This window comes from Tachypleus tridentatus, chromosome 10, assembly GCF_004210375.1.
Source record: "Tachypleus tridentatus isolate NWPU-2018 chromosome 10, ASM421037v1, whole genome shotgun sequence".
Lineage (NCBI taxonomy): Eukaryota > Metazoa > Arthropoda > Merostomata > Xiphosura > Limulidae > Tachypleus > Tachypleus tridentatus.
In genome coordinates this window covers 79,029,583-79,049,093 of record NC_134834.1, presented here as the reverse complement: position 1 = coordinate 79,049,093, position 19,511 = coordinate 79,029,583, and the positions used below count along the sequence as shown (strand labels likewise).

General features: G+C 34.8%; 1 protein-coding gene and 1 long non-coding RNA gene across 2 annotated transcripts in view; one reads left to right on the top strand and one right to left on the bottom strand.

The window, feature by feature from the left end:
* LOC143228385 (ski oncogene-like) overlaps positions 1-19,511 on the bottom strand; it is a 57,676-nt gene that overhangs the window by 18,665 nt on the left and 19,500 nt on the right. The window contains exons 2-3 of the mRNA XM_076459649.1: positions 3,305-3,540; positions 1,339-1,431 (exon numbers count right to left, since the gene is read on the bottom strand). Of these exons, the coding sequence (XP_076315764.1) occupies positions 1,339-1,431; positions 3,305-3,540 (329 nt within the window). The remainder of the gene's footprint in view (positions 1-1,338; positions 1,432-3,304; positions 3,541-19,511) is intronic.
* Positions 3,757-6,580, top strand: LOC143228128 (uncharacterized). The gene is made up of 3 exons (XR_013015208.1): positions 3,757-3,860; positions 4,015-4,100; positions 6,181-6,580. It is a non-coding gene; the product is annotated as an uncharacterized LOC143228128 (long non-coding RNA).

Here is a 19,511-nt window from a genome sequence, read left to right as displayed (position 1 = left end):
CACATAATTACATCTGAGTCACAGCGCTAAAAAATATTAATTCAGATAATTCTTGCTATGTTCTGTTATTTTTAAATAACGGTAATCATTGAATAGATTTTAACTTATTCCTATTTAACGATTTCATATCCAGATTTCCTCTCCTATCGAAGATACAAGTTTTGTACTTTATAGTATTAACTAAATATTCTTCACTAATATATTTACGGTACATAACATAATAATTTCTAATTATGCTATATCTTACGTTACATCACAACCAGCGGCCCGGCATGGCCTAGCGGGTAAGGCGTGCGACTCGTAATCCGAGGGTCGCGGGTTCGCGCCCGCGTCGCGCTAAACATGCTCGCCCTCCCAGCCGTGGGGGTGTATAATGTGACGGTCAATCCCACTATTCGTTGGTAAAAGAGTAGCCCAAGAGTTGGCGGTGGGTGGTGATGACTAGCTGCCTTCCCTCTAGTCTTACACTGCTAAATTAGGGACGGCTAGCACAGATAGCCCTTGAGTAGCTTTGTGCGAAATTCCAAAACAAACAAACAATACATCACAACTGAAAAAAAAATGTCGAATTTTGTCTTTGAACATCCTTTGAGTTTTCTTTACCAGAAACTCTCTTATCAAGATAAGAAGGTAGAGAAGTTTAAGTGTCAAGATAGCACTTTAATTAGGTTTTAGAAATATTCATAATAAACGTTATTTACAAAGTGAGGAAGAGCTGAGTATATTTATAATATAGTTTAATTTCTAACGTCTTATTCATAGGCAAATATTAACTGAGCTGATTTGAGTCATTTTGTAATATTTTCTTTAATACCAACAGTATATGGCCCGACATGACCAGGTGGTTAAGGCACTCAACCCGTAATCTGAGGGTCGCGGGTTCGAATCCCTGTCAGACCAAATATGCTCGTCCTTTCAGCCGTGGGGGCGTTATAATTGTGATAATCAGTCCCGTTATTCGTTGGTAAAAGAGTAGCCCAAAAGTTGGCGGTGGGTGGTGATGACTAGCTGCCTTCCCTCTAGTCTTACACTACTAAATTAGGGACGGTTAGCACAGATAGCCCTCGTGTAGTTTTGCGCGAAATTCAAAACAAACAAACAAACTGGCGCACAAAAACCAACTATGTAATTTTTATACCCTTCCAAACGTATCCTAACGATTTCCTCCCCCTCAACTGTATAACAACTTTCGCCCCTTTCTGTAATTCAAATTTAAGTGCTAAGTTGCTCAATCACACTGAATCCATAAAACCTTTTTCTCAATTTGACCATCTTTAGATGGTGCCTGTTTTTAAAATGATATCATGAAACAATAATGCTAACAAATGAAAGACCTACGTTTCTGATTTGATATCTGGACAAGTTTCGTCATCACTCTGCTCAAGATGTGATCTCTCTGAGCCCATGTAGTCTGACGGACCACAAGTAATACTGGAAATAAATGCCAAGATGGCTGTTTTTACCTTCTATAAATATAACAAAGTAAAAAACACTTACTAATGCCAGTTAAAGTAGAAGTTATAATCAGATAAATCTTATTATACAAAACACTCTACCAATTTAAAAGTGAAAGATTTTTTCTTGTGATTTTAGTTGAAAAAAATATTAATTATGCACTGAAAAAAAATTTGTTTACTGAATAATACTATCAGAGAATAAGTAGAAAATATCGAATAAATATTACGAATACATTATATGCTTTTATATAAGAACAAAACCACACTTGAGTTTCTTTGTATCGACATGCATTGTTGAAAAAACCCAGAGGCAACGCATTTAACTCAACGATATTTCATCACTTAAAAGCCCCGGCATGGCCAAGTTGTTAAGGCACTCGACTTGCAATCTAAGAGTCGTGGGTTTGAATCTCCGTTTTACCAAACATGCTCGCCCTTTGTGGGGGCGTTATAATGTGATGGTCAATTCGTTAGTAAAAGAGTAGCCCAAGAGTTGGCGGTGGGTGGTGATGACTAATTGCCTTCTCTCTTGTCCTGCACTGCTAAATTATGAACGGCTAGCGCAGATAACCCTCGTGTAGCTTTGAGCGAAATTCATAAACAAACAACATCACTAAAAAATAACAAATTTACAATATTCTTTAATTCTATAAAATGAAATAATTTATTATCGATAAATAACAAAAATTGGGGTTGTTCGCGTATTTATTTACATTAAAGAGGGTTAAGTATTATTTAGCGTGTTATGTTAAAACAATTTAAATTATGCAAGTGAACAAGTCACATGCAACCACATCCGATATAAATTAGCGATGGAAGGACACGTATCAGTTGTTGGCATTGTTTTAGAGAGAGCATATAACAGCCCTCTCCAACGCAAAATATTCATACATAACATGTATTCATAATGGAAATTTCTAAGCCTGTGAGTTCCCTTGTTCATAATAGCGTTGGAAAACAAAAAATATGGATAAAATTTGGTCGGGGTTCCCAGAACCATCAGAAAGAGTCCTGTAATAAGTCATACCCCACCGTGGTAAGCAAATCAGTTGAGAATTCACAAGCACAAAGTACACATGGCCTAGTACGCCACATAATCAAAAATGATGCCACGTATACACAAGTTCTTTCCCTGACATATCCGTTCAACCGTCGAGTACTTCTAGCAACTAAATAATGAATCATGTATTCCTGCTAATCCGTACGAAGACATACCAGTGAAACCGCATGATTATAATATATTTCTGTGATTTTGGATTATTGAACAGGGCGCTAGGAAACCGTCATCCTCGTACACAAGGTGGATCATGGAAAACACGCAGAGAGGTGTGTTGTGCGTTTGACATAAGAGTCTAATAACGCAGCCTTGTGCAACAAAAACTTCATAGTATAACTATTGTCAGGATGCACCATCGTCAGATAGAGCATAACCGGAAGTGACTAGATGATCTGTAATGATTGGGTGAGGCTCTAAAATTGTTTCAATATAATGCACCCAAACTGCAAATAGGCAATAAAACAAAACACCTAATATCCTATACCTGCAGTTAAGATGCAACTTTCAAATAACTTATTTTATTAAACTTAGCATTTTAATAAGCATCCTTTTATGAGTATAAAATAAATATATATTTATATATAAATAGCATTTACATTATAAACAACAACATAAAAATAAACTGTAACAAAAACTTTCTTTCTTAACTTACACAGTCTCTGGATGGATCAGTCATAAATTTCAGAGTTAGTAAAACTGGAATTACAAATTTGATTTCCATAATGCACAAAGTGCAAATAATCCATCAATAGTTATACTGAATACTTGCAACACGTAAAGAACTAATTACCTTTCTTTGGAATACGGCATGGTAGTTGTAGGTAGATGTAATGTAGTTTTTGATTCGGCAATTTCTGACCAGGATTTGAAATAAGAAGACATAGGCCAAGAGGCACAAGATTTTTCGCAGTTCAGATTATTCAGCTCTGACTTCCAGGTAAAAGACTGATCTGGATAAGGGCTGGTGAGAGGTAAAATGTCTTCCATTTTAATTTTTTTATGCATTCCAGCGTCTTCAGATATGACCTACAGAGTAAAATACAACATCATTACATGCATATTCAGAGTAAGAGTACACTCAAACCTTATTGGTTGAGACTGTTTTTCAATTTGAATTTTGACTTTGTGTCTGTATTGACTTACACTAAATAACATTTCAAGTATATGTAACATGCAGATACTAATTTATTTCTAATAAAAAAACACATGTATGAAAACACATGGATGTCACCATTTTTTTTTTCAGGGGGGATCTAATCTGTTGTGTTGCATCTTTCGTAGATGTGTGTACTCGTGTCGTCACAAGATCTCGATCATGAATAACTTACATTGAAATAAATGTCCACGTAAGTTTTAAAAATAACTGGATATTACTTACTCGCTACTTAAGTGAAGTTCATGCGTAGACTATATCTATATGTGTGTAAGTTCCTTTTTTACAATTATTTTACACTTTATTAGATAATATCAGGTAGTTATAATTTAATTTCAATCTTTCAGTTCACCGTATCGAACTTCAACAAATTAAGAATGTGTGACTGCGAACGAACAGCCACAGTCTTCTGAAACATTTTATCTGCTTAAGCGTAAGTGAAAAATATAAAGCACTTTTATCTCGATCAGAACGTAATATTACAGAATGGTGTTCAGCTGGTTAGTATTACGTAGAACGGTATACTGATTGACTATTCTTATTGTACTAAGAAACAGCATCGTCCTCCGGTCACACCAAACATGCTCGCCCTTTCAGCCGTGGGGGCGTTAAAATGTGACGGTCAATCCCACTATTCGTTGGTGAAAGAGTTGGCGATGGGTGGTGGTGACTAGCTGCCTTCCCTCTAGTCTTACACTGCTAAATTAGGGACGGCTAGCACAGATAGCTTTGCATTATATAATTTTAATTTGCATTTAGAAGTACGCTACGAGTTTATTTTTTGGCGTACTCACTAGCTTATAATTCAAACAATAGACCGTTCTGTTATTGTAAATCTATAAAATGTTATTCTCTTCAAATTTTGAATTTCGCTCAAAGCTACTTGAGGGCTATCTGCGCTAACCGTCCCTAATTTAGTGGTGTTAGACTAGAGAGAAGGCAGCTAGTCATTACCACTCTCCACTGTTATGCCACCACAGAGGGTTTTATAATTCAACATGAATACGAGATAAAAGTTTGGTCCCTTAAACAACAACAACACTAAATTTAATACTGAAGTTAACATTGAAGAAAATTAATGAAACATTATATATTGATAAGATATAAAAAAAACATTTTGATATATACCATGCATAGACTCGAATTTAAAAATAAACATGAACAAAATTTGCATGCGAGTTAAAAACCTATAACTTATAAGGCAACGCATTAGGTTCCACAGCCTTAAGAGCAATGCCACGTTGAGTTACATGTTGTGTTCACCGTGTGGAATCAAACCCCAGATTTTAGCATTATAAATTCGACTACTTATGGCTTCCCACCCGGGAACAAAACTGAAACTTTAACTGTTGCTTTCTTAATGCAAAGATACATAACTGGCTAGATATATTCTGTCTACTGCGGGACTCCAGCCCTGGATTTTTGCGTTGTAATTCCGTAAGTCCACTGATTCACATGAAATTTAAAAATTTTAATCGACCACAAATGTATTAATAATTTGAGTTTTTAAAACCAGTTACGGAATAATATTTAGTAAAACGATTTTTTTAACTCTCTGTAAAATAATCCATTATTTTTTCTCACGAGCAATTGACTTGTGAAACCTTTATACATGCGATAAGACTATACACCCAGTCAAACAAAGTGTGTAGCTAAACATCGTTGGTAAGCTTTATTTTTAGACTTTCACACGTCAATAGTTGAACATCAAAATTTGCAATTACGAAAAATAAAAATATGTCTTACACGTTGCGACATCAAGTAAACTTTCGCGCCCTTCCACTCAACATCCTAAAACCTGACCTATAAAGTCTACTTAGTTTCACTCTTATTGATTGTATTCCAATCAATTCTATAACAATGCACATAGATTGTTACTTAAACAAATCTCAATGGTAAACAAACAACAAGAGCGATCGGAGAGATTGCACACCAAGTGTTCTGCCGCTCCTTTTCCAGATTTTCGTTTATATTGGATAAAGTTAAATTTTACCTTCGAAAACACAGAAAATCCTTTTCAGACCCAGAATGTAGTGCGATGGGGAATCTCAACCTTAATGAACGCATAAAATTTGGCGCAAATACGATCACATTTTACAGTTATAAACATTATAAACAATACTTCAAAGTGATCCAAAATCCGGATCCGGGTTTGTGTCCAAGCCAAATTTGCGGAGGACTGTCCCATACTGACTTTCCATTTTGTGTACATCAGTCATTTGTTTATAAGATAGGCACGCGGAAACACAGCCAGACACACATATACATGGACGAAACCGACTACAATAATTTTGCCCACTACCACCCCTTTCCGAGGTTAAGGGTAATGATAAATAACGGGCTTGTCTATAGCGAATTTAGGCTACCGGTAAAACTGACAAAAATGCTAAAATTAGATTCAAAGGTTACTACCCAGATGATACATTCAGCAATATTTCAAGTCTTCATTGTGTGTTTTATACAATGTTAATTGAGTGATTATAGTGCTAAAATTCTGTGTTCTATCCCTTCAGCAGGTACAGTTTGCCCATCGTACATCTACGTGGTTAACAACAAACAAAGAAAACTACGAATACGTGTTAAAAGACAGGGTTATTTACGGTGCAGAAGTTATTATATTCATAATCAACATCGTTGTGGAAACGGATTGCGTGACTCAAGTTCCATACGCTTTACAGATTTCTATGTGATCGACAATATACTACGAACTTAATGTTTGTTCTACGTATGATGTGATTTCAAAAGAATACTTGGACGTCCGTGAGTAAAATAATGAGGAGTCATAATAACAGTCGTATGACGTCACTACTTGGAACATATTATATTTGCACCATTTAGTAATGAGGTCTGTAATTAATATTAGGCCTGAGCAGCAATGTTGTAGTTGGCATACAGGTTACATGGAATAAAGAGTTACTGACCGCAAACTTCTGTGTTCTCTATAATACGATTTAAAATTTTCATCAGGATTGAGCGAAATGTAACTGCTGGGTTCAAGGTTTGAAACACACTGTAGATAAATTTAAATATGCAAATCTATATATAATTTTTAATTGATTTTGTTTCAGCAAAGGAGTTACTTAATTTATTACTGTACAAAAAAGTACATCACATGTATATATATATATATACATATATATATACGTTAAGTGATTGCAATGCGCACTCCGCGTCACAAGAACTTGAGAGGAACCACTGTAGTGCATTCACCTCTCAGTCTCGGGGATCAAACGCTCATAAGTGTCGCATCTGCTAATCTGGACATGCCCTACTGAGTTTTAGTTCTTGGGAAGAAAAAAAGGGGACAAAAATAATCTAACCGTAGTCGCACGCTCTATTTTGGGGTTTTGGGAGATGATGGTTTTATGGAATGTTGCACATGCAAAAAGACAGTTTGTGTGTTTTTTGAATTTCGCGCAAAGCTACTCGAGGGCTATCTGCGCTAGCTGTCTCTAATATAGCAGTGTAAGACTAGAGGGAAGGCAGCTAGTCATCATCACCTACCGCCAACTCTTGTGCTACTCTTTTACCAACGAATAGTGGGATTGAACGTTACATTATAACGCCCCCACGGCTGAAAGGGCGAGCATGTTTGGTGTGACGGGGATTCGAACCCGCGACTCTCAAATTACGAGTCGAGTGCCTTAACTACTTATGAATAGAAGGAAAGAGTATGCTCGAACACGACAGCCACACCACACCTGCTATGTCCAGTATCGCCAAGGTCTTTCTATCAGTAGGATGGCTTAACATGCCGTCTAGAATGCGACAGAAATAACTTATGTTAGCGATGTTGTGAACAAAGCTAATTAAGTGAATTGTAAATATTATGCATTCAACTAAGCAACGTATAAATCAGATTTTTCGGGTAGGAATTAATTACACAACATTATTTAATCATTTTGTTTCTAGTCCTTATCAAATTTTCATTAGCATTACCTAATGTTATTATTTAATTATTTTGTTTCTAGTCATTATCAAATTTTCATTAGCATTACCTTATGTTATTATTTAATTATTTTGTTTCTAGTCATTATCAAATTTTCATTAGCATTACCTTATGTTATTATTTAATTATTTTGTTTCTAGTCATTATCAAATTTTCATTAGCATTACCTAATGTTATTATTTAATTATTTTGTTTCTAGTCATTATCAAATTTTCATTAGCATTGCCTTATGTTATTATTTAATTATTTTGTTTCTAGTCCTTATTAAATTTTCATTAGCATTACCTTATGTTATTATTTAATTATTTTGTTTCTAGTCCTTATTAAATTTTCATTAGCATTACCTTATGTTAATCTGGTTTATTAACATTCATAAAAACTGGCGATCCAGTAATTCAGTCTTCTTGTTTTAAGGAAACAATGAACGATATTTAGTATGGCGACGATCATTAGTTCTACTTTGCATTAGTTTAAGTTTTGACTAAAATTAATGAAGCCTTAAATATAAAAGATTTTTATTTTTATGTAATGTTACATTCATTTCTGTCAGTTACTTTAATTGTCGTATTCGTAATTATTGTTACATTTTGTTTTTTTATTATTATTATTACTGTAATTTTCGTGTATATATTTGGGTTACTTTTTTATATTTAACTTTATATATTAGCTCCTACTAAGTCCCCCGGTGGGACTAAAATTCAGAACTTGACTCCCCGCTGTGAATATGGCAGATAGATCAGTGTGGGCTTGTACTCTATAGACGACTGGTATGGGTATTAAAACTTTAATTAAAATAAAGTACAGAACAACATTTTGACCTTCTTACGTCATCTTCTGATTAACAAAGAAAGTTTGCAACTGACTGTTGCTGGGAGCATGTCTAAGGGACGAGAGTGTAAACGGGTACCGGATTGTAGGGGGCGTTGCAGTCAGATGTTTGATTATTAACTAATATAGGTATAAATTTAATTTTGGTTTGAGTTCTTGTATAAGTAGGGCTTATTTGATTTTGCGTTCTTTGAATCTGGTTTCCATTTTTCTGCTTCTTTCTCGAATACAGAAATCGTGGCAGCTGTTGCATTGTATTTTATAAATGATGTTGCTGTAATGTTTGTCAGCTTTGTATCTGGTTTTGAAGAAATTTAATGTTTACTGAAATGTTAGGTTTCATTGTAAGTGTTTCCGAATATTAGTTATTTTGGGTTTGCTCTAAAGACAATTAATTTCCGGTTACTTGATCTGTGAAATAAACGTATGTGTAAGGAACTATTAAAGTTGGACTAGACACATTTCTCAGTAGGATTTATAAATTTAATTTTTTCCCTTAAATTATCATATTTTATCTTTACTGTTTAGTGTACGATTTTGTCATTCACTCCGTGTTATTAATTATTTTTACTTTACCTTCAAATAGATTAGTTTTACTTTTTCTCGTTGCACTATTTGCACAGTCGTGTTGCAAGCGACTTGGGCTGGCCCTCTGGCTTCTGAAGCTGTCTATCCGAATTCCAATCCGTACCATACCACGAAACATTCCTCGCCCCTTCTAGTTGTGGATGCGTTATAAGAGTAACAGCACATTCCTTAGCGTGGATGGTGGGTGGTAAGGTGCTGCTTCTTTCTAGTCAGTAGCTCAAATTAAAGGACGATGGAAGACAGCCTGTGTAACTTTCCCACAGAACACCACACCACAAGAAAAGATTGCTAACCAACTACATAGTAATGTGTTGCAGCAGTACATGTTGCGCTATTTTATAATTACCCTATCAAGCCTTTTGAGCTCCGCTTGGTTACTAGGCGTTGTTAGAAAAAAATATATGAAATTTTGCATACATCGTGTCACGCCTTTCAAGAAACATGGAATCAGTGACGATACTCGAGGCAAACAAATGTTTACATTTAAGTTCCATTTTTTTATTAGTCTTACTTTCATTAAGAGTATTGGGTAAATTAATCAATATAATCTACTTATATTTTGACTGTGGAGATTATTTTTCATTATTAGCTTGGCATATTGATTTTGTACTAACCTAGATTTTCTTAGCTGGCTAAACGTCACGAGATACTATTAGTGAACTTGACATATTACTATATATTCTTCTTTGCTTTTACCCATAACGTACAGTAATTGGAAATACGGCTAACAGTGGGATGCTTGGCTGATAAATCAATGCATCTTAATCACTGAAAGTAAGAGCGGTGTATTGAATTAACTGCATTCATTATCGAGATGATTAATTTTAGTTTTTGGTCGATTTGATCAGAAGTTGATGACATTAATCATTATGTCAGGACCTTACTTTTTTATGTTATATGTAGTAAGTTATAATATATACATGGACGTGTTGGACTGAGGATTCTTGTACAATAGGTGTCTGACTTTTCCGGCGATAAATTCGAACAATAAATGAACAGCACGCGCTCCGCGTGTTTTAAAATAATATATATATATTCAAAACAAGTTAAATGTATGTATAAAAATATTTGCACTATGGGGATCATAGCTGTATTTTATATTCTATACAGTTCTTTTCTTTTTGTCAAAAGTCCACTTAGGCCTATTCAGTTGACAAACCGAACTATTGTTTTCAGTTTCCATCGTTTAGGTACTGCAGTTGTATCCTGAACTTCCAGACATTCGTCTGCTCTTTGGCAAATTCCATATAGGCAGGTTCAATTAATTTAGAAAACCCTTTGCCGAGGCAAATTGTTTTTCTAAAATATAAAAAAAACTGTTACTTTTACTTTAATATATCAAAAAGTAGGCCTTTCACTTCCAAGACGATCAGCTGTGTGTTTAACCAGACTTTTCATTCCGATGGCTTTACTTTCTTTTGCTCTTTTTTCGTTTGCTTGCCGCTATTTATATGTCTGTTATTTAGGCCTTCTAAAAAATCTCTATATCCTCGATATGAATGGATTGTATGCGACGTTTGATGGTTTCTACATCAATGACTTGCGAACCCAACTTCCAATAATCGTATTGTAAAAAAACAACAACTGAACAATCATGAAACATTAACTCACTGTGTCAGAAATAAAAGACTATTTAGTGTAGGTAGCTTTAATTACTTTGTTTTGTAACTCTTTTATATTACCGCCCCTAATTTTTACTAAAGTTATACAAGACATTTTATGAATTAGAAGGCTTTATATGAATGCAAAATGGCAATAAATTCAAAATAACATTCTATGTATATTTATTATTCTGCAAGCAATAAACAAATATCATTCACTGAATTCTTTCAAGATTTACGTTTTAAAATAACCAGTGTAAGTTTAAAGAAATGCTGTACGATATAAAATGAAACAAATAAAGTTGATTCATTCACTAATTTAATACAAACTGGAAATCTAGGTTACTTTTTAGCTTTATGAACTTGACTGTATAAATAATTTCTCAAATGAATACGCAAGAGTTTGACTATGACTTGTATAAATTGGAAGCAAAATTTGATACTAGTAAAGATTATGCTGGGCTGAGTATCGGAAGGTCTATATTCTAGACATTTGTCAGGGTAGATTAGCCCAAGAACTGGCGATAAATGCTGGTGACTAGCTGCTTTTCTTCTAGTTTATCAATTGAAAATTACGGATACGTTTATGCAAATATTTCTTTTTGTAACCTTGCACAAAAATTCTGATTACTGACAAACCAAACTTATAAACTTATTTATTTTGTGGGTGAAAGCGCTACTCAATTAGTTTGGAGAACGGTTTTGTAATTCGTTGCTCCTCTAAATCGCTTGGTTTTATAAGTTTTCCAGCTTCCACGAAGAAATATTAAGTTCTTTTCTAAAATGACCTGGCATGGACAGGTAGTTAGGGCGCTCGACTCGTAATCTGACGGTCCCGGGTTCGAATCCCCATCACACCAAACATGCCTGCCCTTTCAGCCGTGGGGACGTTATAATGTGATGGTCAATCTCACTATTCGTCGGTAAAAGAGTAGCTCAAGAGTTGGCAGTGAGTGGCAATGACTAGCTATCTTCCCTCTAGTTTTACACTTCTAAATTAGGGAAGGCTAGCGCAGATAGCCCTCGTGTAGCTTTGCGCGAAATTTAAAACAAACAAACTCTTTTGAAATATGTTGCATCTTTTGACTCTAGCTAGTTTAATAACATCTCACTACATTAATGTGTTTTCACGGAAAGGGTTATGACATAATTCTCCAACATTTTCGAATGCTCGAAAATCCACCATAAACCAAGTATATATGTATATACACACATCACTGAATTTTTAAACCGTTCTTTAACCTGCGATTAACCGTCTTTAATCCTTTCCAGTCCTTAAACTCAAGGCAAATTTGAAAACTAAAGTCCGATTTACTTAATTTTACAAAGACCCTGCTTATTTTACAACACTTAATAAAGATTTTATATTTGACACAACGAATGCCCTGGATATTCATTCAAAGAGTAAGTAGAGTCTGCATAAATCAATTTTATTTAGCTTTTCTTCATACGTATATTACGTTTTTCACATTATTGGCTCCAATGGTTTAACATCTAAAGATGACAGTGAAATTAAGACACAATTTTATTGTTTTTGTAATTTGTATCTACACCAAAGATACTAAAGTCACCTGCCACCGACTCTTAAGTTTAAACTATTGACCAAAGAGTTTGTTTGTTTTTGAATTTCGCACAAAGCTACTCGAGGGCTATCTGTGCTAGACGTCCCTAATTTAGCAGTGTAAGACTAGAGGGAAGGAAGCTAGTCATCACCACCCGCCGCCAACTCTTGGGCTACTCTTTTACTAACGAATAGTGGGATTGACCGTTACATTATAACAGTATGTTAGGCGCGACGGGGATGCAAACCCGCGACCCTCAGATTACGAGTCGCACGCCTTAACACGCTTGGCCATGCTGGGCCTTGACCAAAGAGAGAGAGGTCAACTAGTCAATATTACCTTTCTACATACCATTTATATTAAATAAACTGACTGTAACCTTTATAACACACTCACAGCTTAAAATTCGGGGAAATATTTTATGGTATTGCGCACACTGAATCAAGCTTACTAGCTCCGAAATCCAGTGCTCTACAGCAGTACCCCCAGGGACATACACACCCAGAGTTTATATAATTAAAAACAATGCTGGCAAAGTTTTGTACAGAATTCGACATATGTTATCTCGAAGTTAAGTTAATTAAACAATGAAACGTTATGAGGTATTTATAGTGTTAAATGTAACTAGAAGTCGTGTGCGTTTTATATAGATGGCACAACACTTACACACTGAGTTTAAATTGTTGTTCTATGATATATAAAACTCTCATTTTCAAATTTGCTATCTTGTAAAGTGTACTTAAGAAATATATAAGGTTCTTCAGAGTTCGTAAGGTGAGAGACCAATAATGCAGAAAGTAAACTTGAAAACACTCTTGTTTTGGTGTTGTATATTAGCGTATATTAGTAATAGCAATCACAGAACGACTAAAGGAAACCACACGCAGTTGTTATATTGCATGTGCTTATAACGTGATTACTTGTGTGCAACGTTTTATAAATGTCATTAAACTGGCATGTTTAGATCATACTTTTGAGGGGGAAAAGGAAGATCTTGCTGGCGATACTGGACACACCATTTTACGTCAGTAATAACAGTGAAATTTTCTGTGTAATTTAGTAATAAGAACATCAACCAGGCCCTACCTAAACTGATTAAACCCAGGAAGCAGTTGTTGAATATAATGTTGCTGTTTCTTTTTATTGTTTTATTATTATTATCGTAATTCCATCGGAATATAATGAAATTATTTGAATGTTCCCGAGGGTACTGCGAAAATTAATCTAGAACCCGTATTTTTTCTTTACTTCACTTGGTTAGAACTATTTTGATTTTAGCAACTACAATAATATGAACAATATGGTACTAAGTGCTTAAATGGAAGAACTAACAGCGGTATTTCTAAAACCTCTGAGAAGTTTGAATGGAGATGTGACACTTAGTACTAAGGATTTATGGGTTTGGTCGAAGCTCCTGGGTCGGCTATGTGGCATAGAAAAAAAGCAACAAATTGACATTCAGTTACCCTTTGCTTTGTGTTTGGTGTACAACATAAAGAGATGTTATCCTTTAAAGTAGCAAAATAATAAATATCTTAAATTTAACTTCCCTAACACACAATATATACATATACATATAACTCATCTTGCAAAAATTAACAGCACAGCAGGCTAGAGAGAACAACTAAAATACCACACACCTAGAAAATTTAGCACAACTGCTAGTTGCTAGTTGCCAGTTGGGTTAATGACACTTGACGTTCGGATCCTGATTTAAGATATGGATGAACAGAACCATAAAATCTGACATTTTTATTCTTTGTTGGCAACATTTCTCTTTCTGGTTTTAGCTTTACCAGAAGTCCAATTAGTTGGGCTTCTTTCTACAGAATAACACATGTTGATGTAATGAAACACACACTGTAAGTTTGGATAAGTGTATATTTATTTCTTAACATTTACAAGTCAAAAGCTACTTTACTGTTTTATATTGGCTTCGATGGGCTCACTTTAATCTAACGAACCGTTTAATTAATATGCTAATTTAAAGACAGCATGTACAACGCATACCGTTTGCGGTGAAGATTACTTATCACACCAAAACTTAAAAACACATATACGTTTGAAAAAAAAAATGTTAAAATAACATCGCACGTACGTTTTTGTAAAAAATGGCTCCGTTCTAACAAGATATAAAATAATCAACACATAGGATTAGCATCCTACGTGTGGCGTCGGATCAAAACACATCTTTCAGCATGTGACATCAAAATAACCAACACACATGTTTATCATAACACAACACAGAAATTTATTCTTCAAAACGTGACATCAAAATGTCAATGCATAAGATTTTCATCCAAATTGTGACGTGTTTTCTTAAGTATAAAGCAATGGACTCTCTGTGGTCCGCCCATCGCGGGTATCGAAGTTCAATGTGAGCTTAGTGATTTACTGCTGGACGACCAGGGTGGGGGAAATTGTAACATCAAATCAAGATAAAGGTCTGTCATCCAAACACTGACAATTGCCAACACAGAATTATCATCGCAAACGTGCGTTTAGTTACCAATCCACAAGATTATGTTTTAGGGAAATCCGACAAAGTAAGTACAAAGAGAGAAGAGGTAAATATCCCTGCTCCTACTAAAGTAAGAAATGAGTTGATGTGATGTGGATTTGTTTATGTGCATTTATTAATAAGATTAATAACTTCACACCCAATTATTGTTTCTATTATATCTGACGAACTAAATCTTTTAAAACAGCAGAGTAAGACAAGAAAAAATAAGACCATCCGTTCTCAGAAACTTAACGGTAGAGCAAGATAGTGAGAATGAATATAATATTACACTTCCAGAAAATACAACAACAAGATGTGTCATCAAAGTATATCTTTACTTCTACGATTCACTTCTTCATACTTGTAAATTTTTACTTTGTTTTTTCTTACCATTTTATCTTTTTTTTGTCTTTAATAACAACACTTTTTTAAAGGTACTGTATTCTAATTTCATAATATTCTTCATTCTATACTGTGTTTAATTATTACCTCTCTTGAAAAAGTTACACAAAAATTAGGTGTTCGAAACATAACTATATAATATTTTTGCCTCTCAATACCACAACGGCACAATTGCAGACTTTCAACGCTAGAAATTGGGTTTCGATACCCGTGTTGGACAAAGCATAGATTGCCCATTGTGTTAGCTTTGTTCTTAATTATAAAACAAACACAAGTTTACATACTATACTAAATCTTTAATGGTAACATCTGTTTAGCCACCTAATCAGAAGAATGTAATTTCTATGAAAAAGAATGCCATCAAAATCTGATTAAATGGCGTCATTTGTATATAAATCCAGGTTTGGTTTGGTTTGAATTTCACGCAAAGCTACTCGAGGGCTATCTGCGCTAGCCGTCCCTAATTTAGCAGTGTAAGACTAGAGGGAAGGCAACTAGTCATCACCACAAACCGCCAACTTTTGGGCTACTCTTTTACCAACGAATAGTTGGATTGACCGTAACTTTATAACGCTCCCACGGCTTAAAGGGTGATCATGTTTTGTGTGACCGGCATTAGAACTCGCAACTCTCAGATTACGAGTCAAGTGCTTTAACCACCTGGCCATGCCTGGTCATAAATCTAGGAATCAGCTACTAATGCTTTTATGTCACTTCAAATAACAAGAATCGTGAATTAACGACGTCAATGAAGAATATTTTTACCTATGTTACTTTGAAGAACGCAATTTCTAGTATGGTTGTACGTTAGCGAATTTCAACAATTGTCGTCGAAATGTTGTTAAAAGAGTATTTTAGGTAGAGTTGACACTTTAAGGAGTGCTTCTTCCTGTTTCTAGCAGAGTAACATGCTGTTTCTGTTTCTTTTACTGATACTATCAAACAGAAGCGGAAATATTGCCACGTTATAGAATCAGACAGCGACACTCCTCTAATTAAAGTCAAAACTCTACCGTCGTGAATTAGTTTACGTGTATCTAGATTAAGGTTATCACGTTTGTAGTTTGTTTATATAAACCAACATCTGTGAATCAACTTTAAAAAGTTAGCACAACGTAAACCATGCAACGACAGTATTACGAAACAGTCACCCACTGCTAGATTTTAACACGAATTATCAAAGTTTTAAATTTACAGTGATGTTTTAAAACATAATTTCGTGTTTTCAAATTAAACACGGGTTTGTTTTACAAGAAAATAAAAACCAACTTTGTTAAAAGGGTAAAATATTTTGCATATTCGTTTTTTGATTTCGAAGTTTTAAAAAAACATGTTGGGTTTGTTGTGGGTTTAGATTAACTTTACAGTTCATGCAAGATTTCAATTTTTCAAACAGTTGTACAGCATATCTTTACTTTTAATATTACCTACTTCGTGCTGGACTTTGACTTTGCTGCTTGTAAGTTTGTTTTTTTCCACGATCCTTTAACTCTTTCGGGTTGTGTGATTAATAGCGGTTTGTGTTTATTTCACGAACTTGACCTAATCAAGGAAAACAAATTTTTCGCGGCTATGTACGCACACGTCTATTTACTAAAATGACACGACAGCCAACCGATGGTATTTTTGTACATGTATTGACCGAGATATTATGTCATGCACATCAAATCGGGCTTTCGTTACATTTTTTTTCTGAATGTAATACGTGATCATTACCGATGCATCATTGCTACAAGTCTTCTACTTTTCAAAAACTGGCTAAAATAATATCATGGCTACTCTGTAAGGATATGCAGTAAGTCTACCGCCAACTGTTCATTTCTCTGTTTGGGTATAACGTTTTATATAACTCTACGTGAAACGCTTTTTCTTGAAAAAGCCACAATGTAGCATATTATTTTAGTATTTAACAAACCACACAGACAGATTACATGAATATCTAACAAGCTACACTGGCAGATTATGTTAATATCTAACAGTCTACACAGGAAGATTATGTTAATATCTAACAAGCTACACAGGAATATTATGTTAATATCTAACAATCTGCACAGGAATATTATGTTAATATCTAACAAGCTACACTGGCAGATTATGTTAATGTCTAACAATCTACACAGGTAGATTATGTTAATGTCTAACAATCTACACAGGAAGATTATGTTAATGTCTAACAATCTACACAGGTAGATTATGTTAATGTCTAACAATCTAACAATCTACACTGGCAGATTATGTTAATATCTACAAATCTACACAGGAAGATTATGTTAATGTCTAACAATCTACACTGGAATATTATGTTAATATCTAACAATCTACACTGGAATATTATGTTAATATCTAACAATCTACACAGGAATATTATGTTAATGTCTAACAAGCTACACTGGCAGATTATGTTAATGTCTAACAAGCTACACAGGAAGATTATGTTAATGTCTAACAATCTACACAGGAAGATTATGTTAATATATAACAATTTACACAGGAAGATTATGTTAATATCTAACAAGCTACACTGGCAGATTATGTTAATGTCTAACAAGCTACACTGGCAGATTGTGTTAATGTCTAACAAGCTACACTGGCAGATTCAGAATGAGAACAGAATATCAACCACTTTCTTTTCCGCCTGCCACACGTGGCGTTGTGGTGAGTATATTGAAGAAGGAATCTACCAAAGAAACTACACTTTCAGATTACAACAGTGTCTAACAAGCTACACAGAAAACAGATCATGTCAATAGCTAACAAACTATAGTACTAAATTATGTCAGTATTGAACAAGCTACATTGTAACAGGTTTTGTCAATGTGTATTATGCCATGCTAGCTGATTACGAAAGATTTACAAAAGTGCAAGTTCGCCGTTATCCAGCTTATATAGTAGGATATTCAAGTCTCTGACTGTCAGACAGTTAAAAACTGAACAATTTACATATTATGTACAAGGTTAAGGACGTCTTACAAAACCAGTAAAGATGTAACACAGTGTTAAACAACGTGTGAATGCAAGACTGTCCTAGCATTTCAAACGCTAGTCGGCAGATAATATAATGGCTTGTTTACTATTACGATTCCAACGTGAGGCGTCGTACCAATGATAAGTTTGCACCTGTTATCTTTTCATGATAAAATATAGGATGTAAGGGCATAAAAGATTAAGGAAACTGAAATAAAACGTTTGTTTTACATTATTAACAGTTGTGTTTATACGTTATTAACAAGTCTTGTTTGTTTGTTTTTGAATTTCACGCAAAACTACACGAGAGCCATCTGCGCTAGCTGTCCCTAATTTAGCAGTGTAAGACTAGAGGGAAGGCAGCTAGTCATCACCACCCACTGCCAGGCTCTTGGGCTACTCTTTTACCAACGAATAGTTGGATTGACTGTCGATTTATAACGCCCCCACAGCTGAAAGGGCGAGCATGTTTGGTGTAAGAAGGATTCGAACCCACGATCGAAAGATTACGAGTAGATTGCCCTGACCACCTGGTCATGCCGGGCCTGTTAACAAAAATATTATTCTATCGTAGCCTTCACTAGCCCTTGAAAAGTAAAACCGCTAAACAGAACTCGCGTAATTAAAACCATTTATACACACATTTTAATATTTTAAAATGAACATCAGTCCATCACCCTGTGGATCAATAGTAATTGTACAAATTCATGAAGCTACAATTTGGGGTTCGATTCCCGACGAGGCTAATCTACAGTTAGCCCGTTGTGTAATAATGCACAATGATAACAGCAACAGTGTTTCATCAGTTGAATATTAGGGGTTGCCTGGCATGTCCAGGTGTTTAAGGCACTCTTAGGGTCACAGGTTCAAATTTCTATCACACCACACATGCTCGCCCTTTCAGTCATGGAAGCATTATAATGTGAAGGTGAATCCCATTATTCGTTGGTAAAAGAGTAGCCCAACAGTTGGCGGTGTGTGGTGATGACTAAATGCCTTCTGTCTAGTCTTACTCTGCTAAATTTGGGACAGCTAATACAGATAACCCTCGTGTAGCTTTGCAAGAAATTAAAAAAAAAAAAACTAAATCAATATTCGGGACAGATAATTAACCCTTTTCGTAGCTTTATATGAATATCCGAAAGAGCGCAAACACTAACAACAATTTCGCACAAAACATCAAAGAAGGAAAGATCTTATCACTTTAACAACATAAAATAAGAATTTCTGTTTTTTTCTCCGTCCTAACAACTTTGCTCAAAGAATTTTTGTGACTCAAGTTTTATACTTCTACTGTACGAATCTCCACTCATACAAAAAATTCCGTTTCATTGCTCTCTGTCATGCAAAGCTTTATTGAAAGAACTAGAACCGACACACAACAGTTTAGAATTATTCACTACATTTTCGTATTTCACACACATGGCAATTCTCCTTAAAGTATTAT